This window comes from Grammomys surdaster, unplaced genomic scaffold, assembly GCF_004785775.1.
Source record: "Grammomys surdaster isolate TR1022 unplaced genomic scaffold, NIH_TR_1.0 242, whole genome shotgun sequence".
Classification (NCBI taxonomy): Eukaryota; Metazoa; Chordata; class Mammalia; order Rodentia; family Muridae; genus Grammomys; species Grammomys surdaster.
Genome location: NW_021604687.1, coordinates 2,437,508 through 2,461,421, shown reverse-complemented (window position 1 = coordinate 2,461,421; position 23,914 = coordinate 2,437,508). Strand labels below are relative to the sequence as shown.

Here is a 23,914-nt window from a genome sequence, read left to right as displayed (position 1 = left end):
ATATTTTTGATCTTTCTTTACATTGGAATTTTCCTTACTTATATGTCCCTTAATAAAGAATAAGCCACTTGCTTCAGTTCTTTGTCCTTAAAAATTATTTCAATCCTGTAAATTTATTTCTATGTGCTGTTCTAGCTAATATATATTATAATATACATATATACATATACACATATATATACACACATACACACACACATATATATATATATATATGTATATAGGTGGAGAGACGTCTCAGAGGTTATGATCACTGACTGCTCTTCCAGAGGGGTAATGAGTTCAATTCCCAGCAACTACATGATGGTTCACAGCCATCTGTAATGATATTGAATGCCCTCTTCTGGTGTGTCCTGAACAGAGTGACAGTGTACTCACATACATAAAATAAGTAAATGAATATTTAAAATTTACATTTAATTACATTTAAATTTACATTTTAATTAATTGAATTACATGTTTAGCTCCATTGCTAAATGAAGACTTCTTTCCACAGTTAGAGCTTCCAGACACGAGGTTTTTTTATTATGTGATCCTTTATATTACTGGCTTGAATCTACATGAATGTTTATTTAGCTAAACATGACCTCACTATACAGGTCTGACTGATCTGGAATTGGATGTGCATAAATCAGCCTTGCTCTGAACTCACAGAAATCAATCTGTCTCTGCCATTCAAATGCTGGAATTAAAGGTATGAAACACCATGTGCAGCTCATGTGGGATCCTAAACTTTTATACAATCAGATAATTTTAGTTCAGAACACCCAGTAACTACTTACATAGTTGGGAATATGTAGAACATCTTGAAGTTTATTTATTCCTTTCTTCTTTTTCCTTCATTCCTTCATTCTTTCCTTCCTTCATGCCTCTCCCTCTCTTGCCCTCACCCCCCCTTCCCCTTCCGCCCCCTGCCTTCTCCAGGATCTCACGATTTGACCCAGGTTGACCCCCAACGTTAAGTATATTTGCCTCAGCCTTTTGAGTTTGGGAATTACAGGTGTTTGCTATCACAATTGTCTCTGCTTTATCTCCTCTGAAAAAAAAATTCTTTTTTTCTATTAATTTTCAGTTCTGGTAAAATATTCTTGAAATGATTTTAAGTTGAACCAAGTTGTACATGTAGGGAACAGGGGGTTGAGGAGACTTTAAACAGACTTACAGCTATCATTTAATTTAATTTTTAACAAATAAAATATAATAAGATATAACAAACATCATCATATTAAAGTTAACCAAGGTGAACCAACAGAAGAAAAAGAACCTTAACAGCAGGCACAAAGATCAGAGACACACTCATTTACACACTCAAGAGTCCTATAAAAATACCAATCTGAAAGATGTAATATATTCTCAGAGGACCTGGTACAAATCTATGTCAGTCCTATGCTTTCTGCTTCAGTCATCTTGAGGTCATATGAACTTTGCTCAGTTGATTTAAAGAGCCTTGTTTTCTTGGTGTCCACCATCCCATCTGGCTCTTATACTTTCTCTGTGTCTTCTTCCACCAGCTTTCTAGAGCCCTAAGGCTAGGGATTTGATAGAGATAATGTCATTTAGAGCCTTGTATTCTAAGGTCTCCATGTCTCTCTTTGTAATGTCAGGCTGTGTTTGGCACTGGTTGACAAGATATCTTTAAATGATTCTCTCACTGTTATATTCAGCTGAATTTCTCTTCCATTGATCATTCTTTATTATACTTTTTAATTTTGTTTCTCGATCATTTTTTTTCTCTGCAATTTTGAAATTTTACTGTGTTGCATCATCTTTCCTTGATTTTAGAAAAAAATTGAAGACTGTATCTTCAAGAATCCAGTTCTTTTATTTTATTTCCTCATCTCTTCTTCCCTTACATTCCTTGTTCATCCATCGCCTTCTCCATGATGATGATTTGTCTTTCGTCCTTCCTTCCTTCCTTCTTTCCTTCCTTCCTTCCTTCTTTCCTTCCTTCCTTCCTTCCTTCCTTCCTTCCTTCCTTCCTTCCTCCCTCTCTTCCTTCTTTCTTTCACCCTTTTTCTCTTCCTCTTCTTACACCGTCTCCTTCTCTTATTGCTTCTTCTTCTTTCTCCCCTTATCCCTCATTTCTTAGTTTCCCATGTCTTTTTAATTCCAATACTACAAAAATAAATGAGGTCATAATTTTTTTTTTTTTTTTGGTTTTTCAAGACATGGTTTCTCTTTATAGCCCGGGCTGTTCTGAAACTCACTCTGTAGACCAGGCTGACCTCGAACTCAGAAATCCACCTGCCTCTGCCTCCCAAGTGCTGGTATTAAAGGCATGCGCCACCACTGCCAGGCGAAGTCATAAGTTTATTAACCATATAAAAATCTTCAGTTTCCATGGTTCCTTTCTTTCTTTGGTGTGACGTATCTTCTAATATTTCTATTAAACATACTATTCATCTCTGTTTCATACGATACATTTTTTCCTTTAGTTGTTTTGTATGATTATTTCATAGTTCCTATATGTACAGCTAAAATTTTCTTCTTATCATATATGTGTTTCTATGTCTTTCATCTTCTTATTTATTTGTTTAAAAATACTTTCAGAAGCCTATCTTACAATATCAATATGTGGGCTTTCTCAGTCATTGACTTTTATTCAATCTTTAGGGTTCATTTGTGTTGTTATTTTGTTTTTTTAAATATTTTGACAAGGTGGTGTGTGTGTGTATGTTATAGTGTAATTATTTTTGTAGTGTTTTATAAGTAATATATAACTGATAGACATAGATGTAAAAGAATAATCGATATTTAGGTAAATAACATTTATTTCCAGAGACAAGAACATATATCTCCCTGTAGCATGATATTACAGTACAACATTTAATTAATTTTCTCCAACAATTTGTATACTATTGAGTTTATGATTATTTCTGATAAATCACTACCTTTAAATCCTTCCAGTTATGTTTTAACATTATCTTTTGAGGAATTTATCATTTTGATTGCTGGAGTCTTGGCTATAGCCAAAGCTTTAAGCAGGTTTTATATAACATGGAAAGAAATTTCTACCTGCACCCTTCTCGTATTTGCACTGCTATTTCAGAAATCAAGGAGGCTTTCATTTCTGTGTTAGCATTAGGTTTATGCTGCCTTTGAACCTCAGGGTTAGGAACTCTTAGCACTTCTACCTCTGTTCCAGTAGTAATAATCTTTACTGCTTAGTACAGTGACTTGAAGACTAATGGTATTACTGTTCCTCTTATACACAGCACTGCACGTTTTGTGCTGAAAAGCTTGAATACATGTTCTGCCTCTATCAGAAGAAAGCTTTATTTTTTGTCAGTGTAGGATTCTGGAATTGAACATGGGTGCTGCTTGGACCAATATAAACTGCTTTGACCTCATGTAACTAATAACATGGAATCTGTGGACAAAGTCCCAAACTTTTTACAAAGACACAGTTATTCTTTCTAGTAAAAAGGCAGGGACCCTTTTATAATTCGTAGCAGCTGATCTTTTTGCTTTATATTATAGAAAGAACCAATCTTATGCGTATACCTCATCAGTTGCATACTAATAACCTGTGCTATTGCTGCCAAGAGTATATTGGCTTCTTCAGACATCCCTGACTCTTCTTCAGATAAGAAAAGGGCAGTACATCTTCCCAATGCTTTCTAATCTTTCTCATGGGCAATCAGTAATTGTCTAAAGAAAAGCAATACTAAGTAGTTGTGTGCTTTTCTCAGAATTGCTGTCTTCAGAATTCTAACTACTCCATAGCTTCCAGTATGAGTTGGTGACATTTAAATCATTTATATATAAAATAAATTATTTCCTTGTTCAGTTCATATTTATGTAGTCACACTTATAAAAGTTATGGGTACATCCTCTTACGTAATCACACAGCACAAACATACAGCAAACACCCTGACTCTTTGATCCTGAGTCTTATAATTTTTCTGCCTTTTCTTCTATAATTATCCCTGAGGATAGCAACAACTGGCGTTCCCAAATGGATAGGCAGGGTGGGGAATCCCAGAGCACTCAACTGACATATAGAACCACAGGCAATTAATGAATGCTCAGAGCGGGAGAAATGGTCTTCTCTAGGGGAGAGCACACTGATTGGTTATCCGATACCAAATGGTCAGCCATGAAAACATATCTACAAGCAACATTATACAGACTGAACAAGTTATACTTATGTTATTAGAAATGTGTGGATGTCTCTGCTTATGTGTACAAGTGTATGTGTGCATGTACATATATGTTTGTTTAACAAAAATTAGTGAAAAAAACATGAATTTTAAATAAGGCAAGGTTTGATGGAAAGATGGGAAATGAAAAAAATGTAATTATAATCTCACAAGTATAAAAATAATTTTAAGAAATAAGTGATGTTGATTTAATTAAAACAATTTGTGGAAACTTTATTTGTACAACAACACAATTTCACACTACTAGGTTATATAAAGAACATAAAAGTGTTTTTCTTTTTAGTTATCTAGTGTTTTTTCCAGCTTCACATAGTTTGAGAGAGCTCATGTATTCTATTCAACATCTGTCTCGCTTTTATTTCAATATCCAAAAGAATAGATAATCTACTGCCAAAATGTCACATATTCCTTGATGGATAGATCAATTAGTAAGGAATACCATGTGCAAAACTCACAGTGATACTGAAGTAGCATGTGTGGGAGTCTGGGCATCTGTGATTCAGTGAGTTTGAGGATGAACTGTATTCATGCCCACAATTGGTAAGCCTGGAATTACAACCACAAAGTACAAATATGAGTTAATTCTAGGAATGCGAACAATCCTTGATATATCATGTTTTGAACTCATTTTCCACACAATTTTTTTTTTGCAAATTTAATACTATTTTGATGTTACAAATCAGGTGCCCTATAGTATGAAGTATATGAATCAAACCATTCATAACTTGTCTAGTCTCAATATCTTCTTAAGAAGATTGACACTTTGTACACCTTTTTCTCTGAAAAAAAAAAAACCTGTTATGCATGCAAGTTACGTAAAAGCATACGCTTAGCACCAATATGACTCCAAATACCAGACCTCATTTTAAATCAACTTCTCTTGGCTGGCACTTAGAAACATCATCAAAAATCTGTATTTGTCTTGATTCAGGATGCAAAGCCACTGGAATAAAAGTTAGGAATAGTTTTAAACCAAAAGAGCATCATTTATATACTGAACACTACAGAAATAATATTGGAGTACATTTAATAAATCTCTGAAATTAAGTGTCTCTTGCTCAGAGATTGGAAGACACTTGCTGTTAAAGTGATAATATTCTCTAAAATGATCTGTTTTCTATAGTATCAGTTAAATGAGAAGAAGTGACATAATGTAGTCACATGGCACAGACAGTCAAGGTTCTTAATGTTTATAAGATTTTCTTGAATAATGTTTTGTTACTTTAAAAAATGCCATTAGACAATATCCAAGGCTAAATGATAGCTTTATCCCATAATTCTTCCTAATCATAATTTTTCTACAAAACAACACATCTGCTGTCATACTTCTAGTATTTCCAGAAATAGAAATAAAGGACACTTACCTTCAATTCTGTTACCAAGGACATAATAATGTATACATAGATAAAACTGTGTTCTTTATGATTATTTGTTCACTCACATAGCAAATTCTTGGAAATTATGATGAACCAAGAGTAAATATTTATCATCTTCTCAGTAAATGACAACATTCCTTCAAGCCCCAATATTCTGTGATATGTCAAATATATTATATATGTAAGAATTATCCTTCTGAAGTAAATTGCTTTTTGATAGTGTCATTTTCTTTCCATTGTTTTAAAAAAAGATGGATTTGTTTCTCCCCAATTAAATGATACCAATCTGCTAAATGCCTGTTTGATTGTTTTCAAGTTTTATTCATATATATCAGTCCTAAACTCAGACTTATTATATAGTAAATCAAATGGGATATTTTCACAATTCTTGAATGCTTATATCTATTCTTTCTTTACAATTAGAGAGCGTCAGCGTTTTAAGCACAAACAGAAAGTGATGAGTTGGACATTTATTGACATAAATTACATCTTTAGAAGAAACAAAAGTTTTTTTTTCTTTTTTCTTTTTCCCAATTTGCTTTTATACCATCTTTATTGGCTATTTTATTTATTTGCATTTCAGATGACATCCGCTTTCCCCATTTCCCCTCCCTAGAACACACTATCCCATCCCCTCTCCTCCTTTTTGCTTTTATACCATTTTAATTACATACATGTATTAAAGTCAATTCTAGGTTGAGGGTCTAGCAATACAATAGATACAAATAGTCAAGGAACAAGCAAAACAATAAACACAGATAGTCAAAGAACAAGCAAGACAATAGACCCAATTACGTGAACACTCCCATGATCACTGTTTCTAAGGGCTTACCAGAATGACCAAAATTTTTGAGCCCACTTCCCTGTCCTAGCTCTGACATGATGGGCAGGAAGAAAAGTATTCCTAGGACAAAAAGGGCTAGATAGCATGATCAAGCTATATATGCCATTCTTGAGCTTGGCCAAAATGGAAATACTGACCTCAGGCCATGGATAATTTTATCAGCAGTATCTGCAGGATCAAAGCTCAGCAGAGCAGTGTTCTTTAACTTCACAATCTCACTATGCAAAGTTAAAACATCCAGAGAGGTGTTAGAATTATGTCAAACACCCTGTAACTGTCTTTAAGCTTTTTTCTGAATTATAAGGACTATCATTGTAAATTTTAGAAGTAACACAAATTCATTGGTATTTGGCTTGACACATGGTATTGTTGCTCTCCTCATGGGGCTGAAAACCCTTTTAGCTCCTTCAGTCATCTATCTAACTCCTCCATTGGGAGCCCCATGATCAGTTCAATGGCTAGCTGTGAGCATCCACCTCTATATATGTCAGGCTCTGGCAGAGCTCTAAGGAGTCAGCTATATCAGGCTCCTGTAACCATGCACTTCCTGGCATCCACATCAGAGTCTACCTTTTGTGACTGCACACAGGATGGATACTCAGGTGGAAGAGTGTCAGATGGCCCCTCCTTCAGTTTCTGTCCCTCACTTTGTCTCCATATTTGCTTGCTTGAGCATTTTGCTACTCCTTCTAAGAAGGACCAAAGCACCCACATTTTGGTCTTCCTTCTTCATGAGCTTCATGTGGTCTGTAAGTTGTATCTTGGGTATTGCGAGCTTTTGGGGTAATATTCAAATATCAGTGAGTGAACACCATGTATTTTTTTTTTATGATTGTGTTACTTCACTCAGGATGATATTTTCTAGTTCCATCCATTTGCATAAGAATTTCTCGAATTCATTGTTTTTAATAGCTGAGTAATACTCCTCTGTGGAAATGTACTACATTGTCTGTATCCATTCCTCTGTTGAAGGTCATCTGGGTTCTTTCCACCTTCTGGCTACTATAAATAAAGATTCTATGAACGTGGTGGAGCATGTGTCCTTGTTATATGTTGGAGCATCTTCTGGGTATATGTCCAGGAGTGGTACAGCTGGGTCCTCAGGTAATACTATGCCCAATTTTCTGAGGAACAGCCAGACTGATTTCCAGAGTGGTTGTACCATTTTGCAGTCCCATCAACAATGGAGGAGTGTTCCTCTTTCTCCACATCCTCGCCAGCATCTGCTATCACCTGAGTTTCTGATCTTAGCCATTCTGACTGGTGTGAGGTGGAATCTCAGGGTTGTTTTGACTTGCATTTCCCTGATGACTAAGGATGTTGAACATTTCTTAAGGTGCTTCTCGGCCATTTGAGTTTCCTCAGTTGAGAATTCTTTGTTTAACCCTGTATCCCATTTTTAATAGGGTTATTTGGTTGTCTGGCATCTAATTTCTTGAGTTCTTGACTATGTTGGATATTAGCCCTCTATTGGATGTGGGACTGGTAAAGATCTTTTCCCACTCTGTTGCTTGCTGATTTGTTCTATTGACATTGTCCTTTGCCTTACAGAAGCTTTGCAATTTTATGAAGTCCCATTTGTCAATTCTTGATCTTAGAGCATAAGCCAAAGGTCTTCTGTTCAAGAACTATTCCCCTGTGCCCAAGTATTCAAGGCTCTTCCCCACCTTCTCTTCTATTAGTTTCAGTGTATCTGGTTTTATGTGAAGGTTCTTTATCCACTTGGACTTGAGCTTTGTACAAGGAGATAAGAATGGATCAATTTGCATTCTCCTACATGCTGATTTCCAGGTGAACGAGCACCATTTGTTGAAAATATTGTCCTTTTCCTACTGGATAGTTTTAGCTCATTTGTCAAAGATCAAGTGACCGTAGGTGTGTGGGTTCGTTTCTGGGTCTTCAATTCTATTCCATTGATCTTCCTGCCTGTCTCTGTGCCAATACCATGAAGTTTTTATCACTGTTGCTCTGTAGTACAGCTTGAGGTCAGGGATGGTGATTCCTCTAGAAGTTCTTTTATTGTTGAGAATAGTTTTTGCTATCCTGGGTTTTTTGTTATTCCAAATGAATTTGAGTATTTCTCTTTCTAACTCTGTGAAGTATTGAGTTCAGATTTTAATGGGGATTTTGCAGTGAATCTATAGATTGCTTTCAGCAAAATGGCCATTTTTACTATATTAATCCTGCGAATCCATGAGCATGGGAGATCCTTCCATCTTCTGAGGTCTTCTTCAATTTCTTTCTTCAGAGACTTGAAGTTCTTGTCATACAGATCTTTCACTTGCTTGGTTAGATTCACACCAAGGTATTTTATATTATTTGTGACTATTGTGAAGGGTATCATTTCCCTAATTTCTTTCTCAGCCTGTTTATCCTTCGAGTAGGGGAAGGCTACTGATTTGTTTGAATTGATTTTATATCCAGCCACTTTGCTGAAGGTTTTTTTTTTTTTTAATCAAGTTTAGGAGTTCTCTGGTAGAAGTTTTGGTGTCACTTAAGTATACTATTATATCATCTGCAAATAGTGATATTTCAACTTCTTCCTTTCCTATTTATATCCATATGACTTCTTTTTGTTGTCTAATTGCTCTGGCTAGGACTTTGAGTACTATATTGAATAGGTAGTGAGAGAGTGGGCAGCCTTGTATAGTTCCTGATTTTAGTGGGACTGCTTCAGGTTTCTCTCCATTTAGTTTGATGTTGGCTACTGGCTTGCTGTATATTTCTTTTACAATGTTTAGGGATGGGCCTTGAATTCCTGATCTTTCCAAGACTTTTACCATGAAGGGATGTTGAATTTTGTCAAATGCTTTCTCAGCATCTAGTGAGATGATCATGTGTTTTTTTCTTTGAGTTTGTGTATATAGTAGATTACATTGATGGATTTCTGAATATTGAACCATTGTGGGATAAAGCCTACTTGATTATGATGGATGATTGCTTTGATGTGTTCGTGGATTCAATTTGCAAGAATTTTATTGAGTATTTTTCATTGATATTCTTATGGGAGATCGGTCTGAAGTTCTTTTTCTTTTGGGGGTCTTTATGTGGTTTAGGTATGCACATAATTGTGGCTTCATAGAACAAATTGAATAGTGTTCTTTCTGTTTTATTTTGTGGAATTGTTTGAAGAGAATTGGTACTAGGTCTTCCTTGAAGATCTGATAGAATTCTGCACTAAAACTTTCTAGTCCTTTTCTTTTTTGGTAGGGAGACTTTTAATGACTACTGCATTTCACCTGAAAACAAAGGGATATGATGTTTTATGAGCACCTCATGGTACCTTCTCCAAAATAGAACATGTAATTGGTCACAAAGCAGGCCTCAACAGATACAAAAAGTTTGAAATAATCCCTTGCCTCCTATCAGATCACCACGGACTAAGGCTGGTCTTCAATGATAACAGAAACAATGAAAGCCCACATACATGTGGAAACTGACCAACTCTCTAATCAATGATGACTTGGTCAAGGAAGAAATAAAAGAAGAAATTAAAGACTTGCTAGAATTTAATAAAAATGAAGGCTTGTCATACCAAAACTTATGGGACAAATAAAAGCAGTGCTAAGGAGAAAACTCATAGCTCTAAATGTCTACAAAAAGAAACTGGAGAGAGCATATGCTGGCAACTTGAGAGAACACGTGAGAGCTCTAGAACAAAAAGAAGCAAATACACCCAAGACGGGTAGATGGCAGGAAATAATAAAACTCAGGGCTGAAATCAACCAAGTACAAACAAAAAGAACAATACAAAGTATCAACAAAACCAGGAACTGGTTCTTTGAGAAAATCAACAAGATAGACAAACCCTAAGCCAGACTAACCAGAGGGCACACAGACCATATCCAAATTAATAAAATTAGAACTAAAAAGGCAGACATAACAACAGAAACTGAGAAAATTAAAAAAAATCACATCCTACTACAAATGCCCATACTCCACAAAACTGGAAAATCTGGATGAAATGGACAATTTTCTAGACTGCAGCTTTCTTGATAATTAATTGTCTGGGGACCTGAGAAGCTACCCAACCTCCACTAGGTGGCCCCACACCTATACACATACAAGCAATACTAAATGGCTCAGTAGATATGAGATTAGGGAGAGAGAGAGAGAGAGAGAGAGAGAGAGAGAGAGAGAGAGAGAGAGGCAGAGAGAGGGGGGGAGAGAAGAGGAGAGAAAGGGGGAAAGGAAGAGGAGGGGGGAAAGTTGGAGGGAGGGAAAAAGGGAGAGGAAGAGGGACAAGGACAAGGAGAGAAAGAGAGATAGATCAGGAAATTGGGAAAGAAAAGTGAGCGCAGGATGAGAAGTAATTAGAAAAGAGAGAATAGAAATTAGATTCTTTCTTTCATACAACATATGTACATATAAGCATTATATTGTTTCTAATCATTGTCAAAGATACAAAATAAAATGTTGTTTGAAAAAACATTCTTCATCTTGTCCGTAGTATATCAAATATATCCCCAGATCCAAAATGTAGAATATTTATTTTAAAAATATTAATAGTGGCTCATACATGAAGTGAAACGGGTAGTTTCTGCTATGTAAAACAATAGCCACAACTCATCTGTTTGGGTGTCTAATCGATTGTCTAGGGTTCATTGCATGTCTAGCTCACTGTTTTCTCACTATCTTTTGACTTTTTATTAAACATACTTTACAGCCAAGAAAACTGAAGCTGGGAAAAAATAGTTTTCTGTTTTTCACACATATAACACACACACACACACACAAATTTGATACAAAACATCCATATTTCTCACTTCCCTCCTTGTTCACAAACCACAAAGCACATATTTTCCTCTCACCTCTTCATTCTGTAAAGCATTTTTTCTTTTAATAGACCATACTGTTATTCTTTTCCTTAACTCCTTCTAGTCACACCTACCTGCTGTGGCTATGGACTGTCTGGAAACACTCGCAGGCCTCCTTAAAAAGGAATTTTAAGCTACTCATTAGAAAATCTCTGCAACCCACTTCTCTCTACTGAATTCTGGATCCCTGTGGTACAAGGAGGAAAATAGAGTTTCAATTATGAACACACACACAAACATACACACAACACACAGACACACAGAGAGAGAGAGAGAACACACACATACACACACGTCTTTAGACTTTCAACATCAGCATTTCATAATTATGAATTCATCTCTTTTCTGCAATCTGGAATATATTTTATGATAAATGTCCATTTCTTATATAAAGATAAATGGCTGAAGATATTTAGTTTAGACTTTTAAACCACGCACAAATAAAAAACGTTTTCAACCAACATGGAGCAAAACACTAAAGTTTTAACTCTCTGCTTAAATTCTTAAGTGCTAAGCAATTTCTTGCACATTGCCAGAAAAATATTAAACTTAGATACAGCTATAGATCACAAAATCAAATATGAAATCCCAGATAATTTTAGCATATTCCAGTTGAGTACATAATAGCCAGCATTACACGTTACTTCAACATTCTATTTCAAAATTCCAGAGAGATTTCTTTATGTTTAATGGAGAATTCATACTAAGATATTAACCCCCGAAATCCCTCCACTGGTTTTCCAGAGTTCTATTTCTTTGAGAGTAAAAATCTTTTGCGCAGAAGCATGAACCATAATATGTAAAGACGTATATAACATCTCACCATTCAGTTGTGATATCTTGCTTCTTACACTTTTTCTTTAGTCTTAGACATAGATTTCCTCTCTGATATTTTTTTAAACCTTACCCGAATATGTGTATCAGCTTTTCTTATATGATTCAGTCCATTATTGTGTTAAAAATAGAGTACTCGAGATTGGTTGATTAAATAACACATGTGTTTCTTACGGTTCTTATGGCTGTGGGTTGAGGGACTTTTCTTGAATTGACATCCAATGGGAAGAGATACAGTGGTCAAATAGCACAAGAGAACAACAATTAAGAGAGGGGCAATTTTTTTCATAACTAACAATGACCTGGGGAAATTATCTCACTCCAAAGACAACAACATTAATCTATTCATGAGGGCAGAACTCTGGTGACCTAGTCTCTGGTTATTGAGCTTTGACATTCAATAGTTCCAGACTGAGGGTTAAAATTCAATATAACTCTGGGGCACACATTAAAACCATAGCATCATCTTTCATTTATCATCCACAAAGTAATCTGTGTAATCTGTTAGAATGCTTATTTGTTTTTTTATTGGATATTTTATTTACACTTCAGATATTATCCCCTTGCCCCATTCCCCCTCCCCGCTCAGGAACTTCCTATCCCATCCCCCCTCTTCCTGCTTCTATGAGGATGTGTCCCTACACTCCCACCTCCCCACCCTCAAATTCTCCACAACTGGGCATCCAGCCTTCGTGGGACTAAGGATCTCCTTTCCCACCTATGCCAACAAGGCCATCCTCCCTTACATATACAACTGGAGTCATGAGTCCCTCTCTATGTGCTCTTCATCACTGCAAATTTGAAGAACTACTTCCTAATGTTCATAGAAGGAAAGCATGCAAAACTCTGTCACACAACTTCTGCTACTCTTCATGGCTGAAGCTCAGGTTTTTTCCCTACAATATCATCGAAAATACACTCTCCTTGACCCTTATGAACAAATATGTCACACACTTAATGCCTGTGATTTGCTGTGTACCTGTTCCTCTACATCCTTTCCCCTGGATACTCATTCTTCAACTCTGAGCTTGAATATACCATCAAATTTTTTTCTTAAGTTTGCACACTTAGGAAATCCTATAACTATGAATCAGGATTTATTTCTATAGAGTTCTTTCATAGAATTTTCCTGTGTATACTTTAGAGTATGTCTAAAATTACTCTTGAGAATTTTTAGATCTACCACTAAAGCAACACAAGGCAGAGAATTTCACTAATGCTTTGACCAGAAAAAAATGTATTATAAATACTCAAAAGTACTCATCTATTTTTAAACAATTGAATTCTAAGAATAAAATGTCTTTTATTTGTATATACAACATTTTGTTACATTTTGTTGTTACTGGTAGATGTTCTAAAACAAATTGATTATTAAATACTCAACTCTTTTATGTCCCTTCTGTTAATTTTGTTAATAAACTTATGTTTTATTTTTAAAATAGTTTCACTAATTAGATAAAATACTAGGCTTTGGCATGCATGATAACTGTTTATTGTACCAATAACAACTTACAAGAGTATGGAACTGTTGTCACAGTTAGGAAACCAACACTGATAAATTACATAGACAAAGTTCATACTAGAAGTGACCGTATGTTGCTCTTGTACCAGTGGCCTGACTAAGATCCTGTATTATCACTATTTACCAAGCTTTCCTATTCTAGTCTATGACAGTTTTCTCACTTTCATTCATCAATCTTGACATATTGGAGTTCTACTCAGGTGCCTTGTATAATGTCCTTCAACAGAACTTGATTCTTTTTGGATACAAGTTTTGTGTTGTAAGAATATTTCAGAATTAAAGCACCATTTGCTTCATATCATATCTAGGACATATAACAAGCTTACCACTGTTAATATTAACATATATTGTCTGGTACAGGTGGGTTTTGACTCGTTTCCCAAACAGTTAAATCTCCCTACTATCTAATAATGCATATCAGAAGGAAGTCCTTATACATTACCAGCAAACAGAAAACAAAGTGATTATTTGAGAATATATGACATCACAAATTGTCCCTACTTATACCTCATTTATTTTATAGTTTGGATTATAAACTAATACTCCTTAGTATTTTAATTTAGAGTGTTCTATATTTAGCAATTTGGAACAATTTCAGTTTGCTCCTTGTCCTAAAGTCAGTCTCTCTCTCTCTCCTTGCCACTACCCTCTCTCTCTTTACATTTGGGTTTGAGAAGTTTCTACTAAATCATCTTTAAGTTTGTTAATTCATTCCTCATCTATATTAAGTATACTAACCAACTTATGGAAGACATCCTTCATTTCTATTGTAGATTTGTTTCTTATTTTTGATGTTTTCTTTGGTTCTTTATTGGATTTTGTACATCTGCTTATATATTTCATCTTGTGAGTTTTTTACATTCCTTTTAGAACTCAGCATATTGTTAACATAGTTTGTAACTCTATATTTGACAACTTGAAAAGTATACATGATATTTGGAATTTTGATAATAGCTTTTGTCTTCAGACAAGTTTTCTTACTTTGGAGATTTTTTTTTTAAATTAAATTGTAGTAGTTGAGGTAAATACAATGTTACTTTGAAGATTCATGCTGTTTTTTAACATCCATTAATCTTTAATTGATTTATTGTAGTTATGAATGGCATAACTTTCAAATTTCCTTAGTACCTTTGGTAAGTTTTCTTTTGGTTTTGGACTTCCCTGTATACCTTTCTTAAGAACATATATCTTGCTCCTCAGAATATTGTAGTTCCTTTAGGTGTAATCTCTGGTTTTGACACTGAACCTTTGTTGATGTGATGTTACAGTCTGAGAGTCAGGAAGTCATATAACATATCTGAAACTTTTGTAACTTTTAGAATACCAATGTCTTGATGGTATGGCTACAAATGTCTATCTCTAAACTCCTTTAATCATATAGATTCTCCCTTCCCTTGCTTCGGCACTACAAAAAAAAAACGTTTTCTGGAGGCTTTGGGCCCTTTGGTCTCCTGCACCCTAAACACTGAGTAAGATAAGAACAGAAGATAAATTGGGAGAAATTCATTTCTCCAGTTAACATACATTTTGGATGTTACCTAAATTGGAAAAGGTTCTCAACATATTTTACAATAATTGCTTACATGGACAGAGTTAGACAAGATCTTGTATCTACATCCTGAAAACCTCGTAGAATTCCTGGATGTAAAGTCATAACATATGTTGTAATAGTCTTGAGACTGCTACCCTAGAGGTTTGTTACTATTACCCAAGTCTAGAATAAATCTTCAGGTTTTCCTGAAATGTTTAGGTGTTCTTATTTTATGAATCCAGTTGCATTGGCTCCTAGTAGATAGATTTTAGCCATATTCTTTAGAGTACATATATACCTACTGCTTTAGGATCAGAAGTTTGTCCTGAAACCTCGATTTTTTTTTCTGGGTCCAAGAGAAATTGCTCATTTTCTACTTTATCTTATCATTATTGAATAGACAATAGCAACTAGGACTTTATATTAGACTTGAAATCAAATAGTCTATGCTAAGTTTATCTTTAAAACATATCACTCCATCTCTCTATGGTCACTTTTTCTTAATTCTTCAATACTTCTCTCCCTATTTCTCAGACTTTCAGAAATCTGTCCAGACTCAGCACATATGAGTTTTTTGTTTTTTGGTTTTTTTTTTATAAGATTTCCCCCCAAACTGTCACCAGGAATATATAGTTTACCATTAGTATTTCAATAAAAGCCATACACTAGACACAGTTTCATGAAATTAGCTGAAGATGAAAACTACCACTGAAGATTTTAATTAAGACTAATGCCTTCATTTTCATAAGTTAATAAAATAGTAAGCAAATTAATGGTCTCATCCATTAAATCTGGAGGTAAGGATTGATGCCCTTGTCCTGTTAAGATAAGTATTTTGTTTTTATTTCTTGGTAAAAACAAGATTATTTATAAATTAAATTATGATAGTCATTTTTCTCAGATGAAATCAAGTATAAATTATTCCTTCAGCCTCTGTGTATTGGCCTGTTCCTATATCAAAGTGTAAGAAGGTTTGGGAAAGGATCAATTGCATTTAGGTTGTTTTTTTTTTTTTTTTAGCGCTAGTTTTTATTGTGTCTAACAGAAACTAACATTGATTTATTTTAATAGGAAAGTTCCAAAAGGAATTTAGCTATCTTAGAGCAGTATTGTGTAACAAACTCAGGGGCAGATCAGATCAGAACAATAGGTGTAAACTGAGCAAACATGCTAGAGAACAGATTAGTGCATAATAGATTCCTTTCATGGTACATCTATCTTTTGCCAAGGACCAGCCTCAGCTTTGAGGGAGATTCTAAAAGAAGGAAACAACTCAAAATCAATATTGTGGGTCCAAGCTGGTAACCTATCTTCTGCTTGCGATAGCTTTCCAGATTGTTTTCTCTTTGCTCTGTTTTCTCTAGAGATCCCCAGACAGCTAGCTCTCTTCTCTGCTTTAGGCAGTTCACCAAGCAGTTCTCGCTATTTCTCTGGTAAAGTTCATGTCTTACAGATCATAAGCCTAGTCTTTTATTTTACATATCAATCTAGTCATTTACTCCAGGTTCCCTTTTGATTATCCTATGAACCAGCACCCTATGACACTGCCCCCTGATTCTTAGAAGACTACAAGCACATTTTTCTTTAACATTGCAAAAGAATTCAGATATCTACCTGTCTCTGTTAAGAACAGATGATAAAGTAACTGGGTGAGACCCTGCTCTGAAATTACCATTTCTACCATTCCTGGGCCTGGATCTAAATTCCCTCTGTCTCAGGCTGACATTGAACTCAGGAATCTTTATCTCCTTCCTTACTCTTTCTTACAAGTTGGCTCAGAGTGCAGCTGATTTTGTTCCTTTAGATTCACAAATTGCCCCCCCCACATTCAATTCATATTGTATCCTTATATTTTGCATAGCTGAGAGATTATATACTTTCATACTCATGTTTTAGAGTTCTCTTCAACAGCTTTAAGGGCTGTTCTGAAGGTTCCAGTGTTTATCATTTTGGTGAAACATTAGCCACACCTTCACCTGACAGACTTGTGCTGTCTCTGGTTATCATGGAGTCTTTAATGCTGACAGACAGGATATTCCTTGAAGGAGGAATGTGAAAATATGTACATTATTATACAAACAAGTCTTATGCCCACAGCAGCAACTGACACTCATAGAGGCCCATGCTTGCTGGCCCTGTTCCAGGGGCAGGAACCATGTCGTTCCAGCCTTACCAAGTCCATGCCTGACCTGGCAATCATTGCTGCTCATTCAAAATCAATGCTATTCCAAAGACTGCCATTGCTCACTGTTAGGATGGATTTCTACTGTCCTTGGTGTGTGTGTGTGTGTGTGTGTGTGTGTGTGTGTGTAACTATTGCCTAGTCTAGGATGATTTTGTCTTATTGCCTGAATACTAATCATGTGGTCTCATGTAAAACTTTATGGGAAGCTGGAAATGGGCTGTTTCATTTTATATCATTAAAGTTAGGCTCTGGCTCAGAAAATATGATCTTTCTCAACCATAAGACAAAGATTGAAATAGCTGATACATACAACAACAAACAAAAAGTGATTAAGTTCTATTCCTTTGTCAATTTAGTTTCATATGTTTTTTTTCTTTTAACTCTCCTTGCATTTTAAAGTTATGTTTAATTTATGATTATGATTAAATTTCATGAAACCAAATGTTGAATTTTGAAAACTATAGTATCTATAAAAGTTTCATTTTCATAAGGAAAAATTTGACCTTATTCTCACACTTATTTCTGATGAGTGACCTTCTTCAAGACATGAAATGGTAACTTGCTAAAGTTTGAAGACAGTCAACATTTGACCAAGTCTTGTGATGTCAATAATTGTCTTTTAAGAACTTAAAATTTAGACCTTATAAATAAAATGTCTCTGGGTCTGAGTAACTCTTCCCTCTTTAGTATTTTTGAACAATGGCTCAGAAGACACCGCCCTCTTCTGGAAGTTTACCCGGAAGCCAATGCACCTATTGGCCATAACAGAGAATCCTATATGGTTCCTTTCATACCACTCTATAGAAATGGTGATTTCTTCATTTCATCCAAGGATCTGGGATATGACTACAGCTACCTACAAGAGTCAGGTAAGGCTCAGTTGCCTTCAGATGAACTATGGAATCTAGTGTGGGTAACCTCTTTTAGGGTAGTAAAAAACATCCATTGTATATTCAAATTTTTCTAAACTTTTTAAGAAACTATATTATACCAATTTATAATCATGTGAAATAGAACTATATTTCAAGGATTTAATTTATATCTATTTCATCTACTATAGGACATTTTGTATAGTTAAATTAGTAAAGAATATAGGATTGGGAAGCTTTTGAGCCATAATTCTGTCTGCTGTTTTATGACCTAAGAATATTATTTCAATTCTGTGAATCACATTTTATTCATTATATATTTAGAAAGGGATATGTCAATGGATTGTTCTGAATCAAGTTAAAGAATTTAGTCTGTGCAGGATGATATGGAGTTAACAGTTTGTGATCTTCTACTGTTAGACTCTTGGTATTATTATCAATATAATAATGGAAACTTTCAAGACTAGTAATGAGGTTCATAATACTTCTTTAATGTTAATTATTATGCCTTTGGCTAAATAATGTAAAGCTTTAGGACTGGAAGTACCTATGGGCTTTGGTCTCCCTACTCAGAACTAGATTAATATATTCTTGATGAGGAAGGAATAGGTAGTAATGGAAGCCTGGTCCATGCAGGAACTTCCTACTATTCACATTTATCTATTTGTTGCAATGACAAATGATGGAGAAACACAAGTTAAAGAAGTGATTTTCTCCTGGTTACAAGGTTTAAGATCATGATCAACAACAGATTTCATTGGTTTGAGCTTGAGACAAGAGAGAAATATCATGATGTTAGGAGTTTGTAGAACAGACAAAGAGAAAGTCATATTCATGATGTATCCTTCAAAGGCAAGCTCCCAGTGATTTAACTGCTCCAATCAGGCCCCACTTCCAACTTTCCAGCACATCCAAATTAGTGCATCATATTGGAAATCCATCAACTGATTAATCAAGTGATGTAGCCAGAATCCTCAGGATACAACTTGTCAAATCTATCAGCTGGCAGATAAATCCTTTAAACATCAGTTTTTGGGTATGTGGGTGTGTGGGTGAACCCTTAATATTTAAACCATAACTATATACATTACTTAGTTTATTACTCACTAGATAGGTATTATTTTCCATAAAAGATGTAACAATATCAGTGTAATAGAATTGAAGTTACTTCTTTAATGTTAAATAGCAATATATGGAGGAAGCAGGTTTTGACAGTTCCCTTAAAACACTATGTTTTCACTATAGTATACAAAGGCTTCTATATAAAGTCTAGACGAATACAATGTAAAATTACAAATGGTTAAATGAGTGAAACATGAATAAATTCATTAGATAAGGAAAAATGAACAAATGTGCGAACCTCACTAACTCCTAACTCTTACGATCACCTTTAGTTCAGGTGAATGTAGTTTGGATCTCAGTAAGCACCAAATCCAATTTGGAATTCTGTCTTAGGGTTTTACTGCTGTGAACAGATACCATGACCAAGGCAACTCTTATAAAGGACAAAATTTAACTGGAACTGGCTTACAGGTACAGGGGTTTAGTCCATTATCATCAAGGTGGTAGTATGGCAGCATCCAGACAGGGATGGGGCTAGAGGAACTGAGAGTTCCACCTCTTGTTCCAAAGGCTGCTAGGAGAAGACTGGCTCTCAGACAGCCATGACAGGAGTCTTAAAGCCCACTACCACACCTACTCCAAAAAGGCTACACTTCCTATTAGTGCCACTCTCTGGGTCGTGTACATTCAAATCACTACAAAGTCCAACAGACTGCAAGGAAGTACAAAGAAGGAACAGGAAATTTTTCCAAGGATTCAGAGAGGGAAGCAGTGATTTGTATGTAATTCATCTTTAACAATGTTTGAAGACTTGGTAGGCAGCAGATAGAAAAGAGCAGAAAACATTCTAAATTGAAAGATAAGACTAAAAAGCATAGATGGCCACCGTATTTATAGAATATTGAATTCTTTGGTATTTTGAACAAAAAAATATTGAAAATACTGAGATATTTTGTAAAAGTTAGCACAAATTGTATGCTTTTCATGACTGTGGAATTTTCTAGGTGTGATCCATGAAGCAGTTTATTCCTGATTACATTTTTAGGACAAAATTCATAGAAATTGGCAAATAAGTTTTATAGTGAGTGAAGAAAAAGGAGATTATAGCACTCTTTTGAACCTTTTTAACCTGTGAAGCAAAAAAAAATAGTACAATTCAATGATATATTTAACAACAATAAAAGAAGGGCCAGACATAGGGGAAGTCCATGTTTTTGTTATGATAAAATGATAAGCTATGAAACATCATGGTAAATATTTCTCAGTGCAATATGACAGATACATAGACTTGAAGCTCCAAACATATATCTAGGCCTTAGATCTATAGGAGATAAGAGAGTCAATCCTGGCAGTGGTGGCACACGCCTTTAATCCCAGCACTTGGGAGGCAGAGGCAGGCGAATTTCTGAGTTCAAGAGTTCGAGGCTAGCCTGGTCTACAGAGTGAGTTCCAAGACAGCCAGGGCTACACAGAGGAACCCTGTCTTGAAAAAGAAATAAAAAATAAAGAGAGAGAGTCAAAAAATCCTAATAGAAGGTGGAATATATTTTTTCTAACTATGTTAAAATAACCAATATTAATTTGAAATGCTTTATTGATTTATTATGTTTTTTACAGCTATGAAATTTTGCATTTAACTTTAGAGAAAGTTGATTTAAAAACAAACAATAGAAATAGCTTATTTTCTGTTATGAAGCATTCTTCATTTCTGTTTCTTTGTGCATTCAAAGTACTTAAAATTCATCTCTATTCATTGCTAAACTTCAAGATTTCTAAAAAATATTAAACGTTTTAAATAATTCATTTCATAAGGTTCATTATTCATCAATCAAGCAAGTATTCATGTTGATAATTATGTAAGTGTTTTGTTGTAGAGGGCAGCTAATATCTGAACTTGTCAAACATTTTCTCTTGTAATCAAATTTAGTGAATTTTCTTTTCTTCCTATGGACGAAACAGCCTGAGAAGGAAGAGGTTAACTTTCCCCAAGCTTTTCTATTTATTAAGCAAAATAGCTGGCATTCAAAGCCAAGCATCTTAACTCCTAAGTAGCATGCTAAAATTCTGCTGATGGTGCTGGTGATATCCATGAAAACAGCATTATCTCTTTCTATTTCAGACACAGGCTTTTACAGAAACTATATTGAGCCCTACTTGGAACAAGCCAGTCATATCTGGCCATGGCTTCTTGGGGCAGCACTGGTGGGAGCTGTTATTGCTACAGCTCTGGCTGGGCTTAGCAGTAGGCTATGCCATCAGAAGAAGAAGCAACCCCAGGAGGAAAGGCAGCCACTCCTAATGGACAAAGACGACTACCACAGCTTGCTATATCAGAGCCATCTATGAACATCCTAGGAAACAGAGTGGGACTAAAAGTCTGACCTCACTCGACCTATTTGTTGGTATTTCTACAATTTTAAACGAATATTAAACATAGATCATAGTTGTTTGTCTGACTGGTTTTGCTCAGAGCCATGGTTTTTCCCAATCCCTACTTTCTAAGGAAAGACTGGTATTTGCTAAAAAAAAAAAAATGTAACTTACTTTTATCTAAATAAAATTTCTCTTACAACTAATTGGGCTGGTTTTTATGAATACATCTTAATTATTTAAAATAAAATCATAATAAAACTGTAATAATTGATTCCTACGAACTCGAGGCATATTTTTGTTTTTCTTACTTCATTGTGAATTTCCAAGAAAATGCTCTCTCTCTCTCTCTCTCCTCTCTCTCTCTCTCTCTCTCTCTCTCTCTGTGTGTGTGTGTGTGCGTGCACACATGTGTGTATGTGTGTGTGTTAACTGATTCATACAATTTTAAAAACTCTTGGATAGATAGAAATGCTCACTTATTTCTGAACTTATTTCATTAATGATTAGGAAAGATGAACAATTATTAAATCAGTAACAGTGGAGAACATCTGCCAGCTTTCATTAGTTGTCATATTTAAGCTACCTAATCTACATTCTGTGACTGGTGGAAAAAATCAGGCAAAACATGGGCATGTACTACCTAATAGAATAGTGGCCTCTGGGAGGAGTGGACTGCTACTAGAGATAATTACCTGAAGTTTACCCCTTGCTAGAAAAAGAATCAAAACCGATGACTACAATAACATCTGAAGCTTTGAGTTTGTGTGACTGTAATCTGAAATGATAAAGCCCAAGGGCCAAAGGAATGGGAACAGTAGTGTGAAAAACCATCTGACAGGCAGGAAGATCAGTGGAATAGAATTGAAGACCCAGAAATGAACCCACACACCTATGGTCACTTGATCTTTGACAAAGGAACTAAAACCATCCAGTGGAAAAAGAACAGCATTTTCAACAAATGGTGCTGGTTCAACTGGAGGTCAGCATGTAGAAGAACACAAGTTGATCCATACTTATCTCCTTGTACAAAGCTGAAGTCCAAGTGGATAAAGGATCTCCACACAAAAGCAGATACACTGAAACTAATAGAAGAGAAGGTGGGGAAGAACCTAGAACACCTAGGCACAGGGGGAAAGTTCCTGAACAGAACACCAATGGCTTATGCTCTGAGATCAAGAATTGACAAATGAGACTTCATAAAATTGCAAAGTTTCTGTAAGGCAAACGACACTGGCAATGGGGCAAAACAGCATTCAACAGAGTGGGAAAAGATCTTTACCAATCCCACATCCAATAGAGGACTAATATCCAATATATACAGAGAACTCAAGAAATTAGACTCTAGACAACCAAACAACTGTATTAAAAAATGGGGTATAGAGCTAAACAAAGAATTCTCAATTGAGTAAACTTGAATGGCCAAGATACACCTAAAGAAATGTTCAACATCCTTAGTCATCAGGGAAATGCAAATCAAAACAACCCTGAGATTCCACCTCACACCAGTCAGAATGGCTAAGATCAGAAACTCAGGTGATATCAGATGCTGGTGAGGATGTGGAGAAAGAGGAACAGTCCTCCATTATTGATGGGATTGCAAGATGATGCAACCACTCTGGAAATCAATCTGGCAGTTCCTCAAAAAATTGGACATATCATTAACTGAGGACCCAGCTATACCACTCCTGGACATATACCCAGAAGATGCTCTAACATATGACAAGGACATATGCTCCACTATGTTCATAGCAGCTTTATTTACAATAGCCAGAAGGTGGAAAGAACCCAGATGTCCTTCAACAGAGGAACACATACAAAAATGTGGTACATTTACACAATGGAATATTACTCAGCTATTAAAACCAATGAATTTGAGAAATTCTTATGCAAATGGGTGGAACTAGAAAATATCATCCTGAGTGAGGTAACCCAATCACAAAAGAACACACATGGTATTCACTCACTGATTATTGGATTTTAGCCCAGAAGCTTGAAATACCCAAGATTCAACTCACAGACCACATAAGGCTCATGAAAAATGAAGACCAAGTGGGAGTGCTTCACTCCTTCTTAGAAGTAGTAACAAAATACTCAAGGGAGCAAATTTGGAGACAAAGTGTAGGACAGAAACTGAAGGAGGTGCCTTCCATCTGGGTATCCATTCCATGTGCAGTCACCAAAGGTAGATGCTGATGTGGAAGTCAGGAAGTGCATGCTGACAGGAGCCTGACATAAATGTTTCCTTAGAGGTCTGCAAGAACCTGACATATTCAGAGGCAGATGCTCACAGCTAACCATTGAACTGATCATGGGGTTCCCAATGGAGGAGTTAGAGTGA

General features: G+C 35.5%; 1 protein-coding gene across 1 annotated transcript in view; it reads left to right on the top strand.

Annotated features, from left to right (window-relative positions):
* The window catches only part of Tyr (tyrosinase), a 59,237-nt gene extending 37,688 nt beyond the window's left edge, over window positions 1–21,549 (top strand). The window contains exons 4-5 of the mRNA XM_028774776.1: window positions 17,960–18,141; window positions 21,323–21,549. Of these exons, the coding sequence (XP_028630609.1) occupies window positions 17,960–18,141; window positions 21,323–21,549 (409 nt within the window). The remainder of the gene's footprint in view (window positions 1–17,959; window positions 18,142–21,322) is intronic.
* The last annotated feature ends 2,365 nt before the right edge of the window (window positions 21,550–23,914 follow it).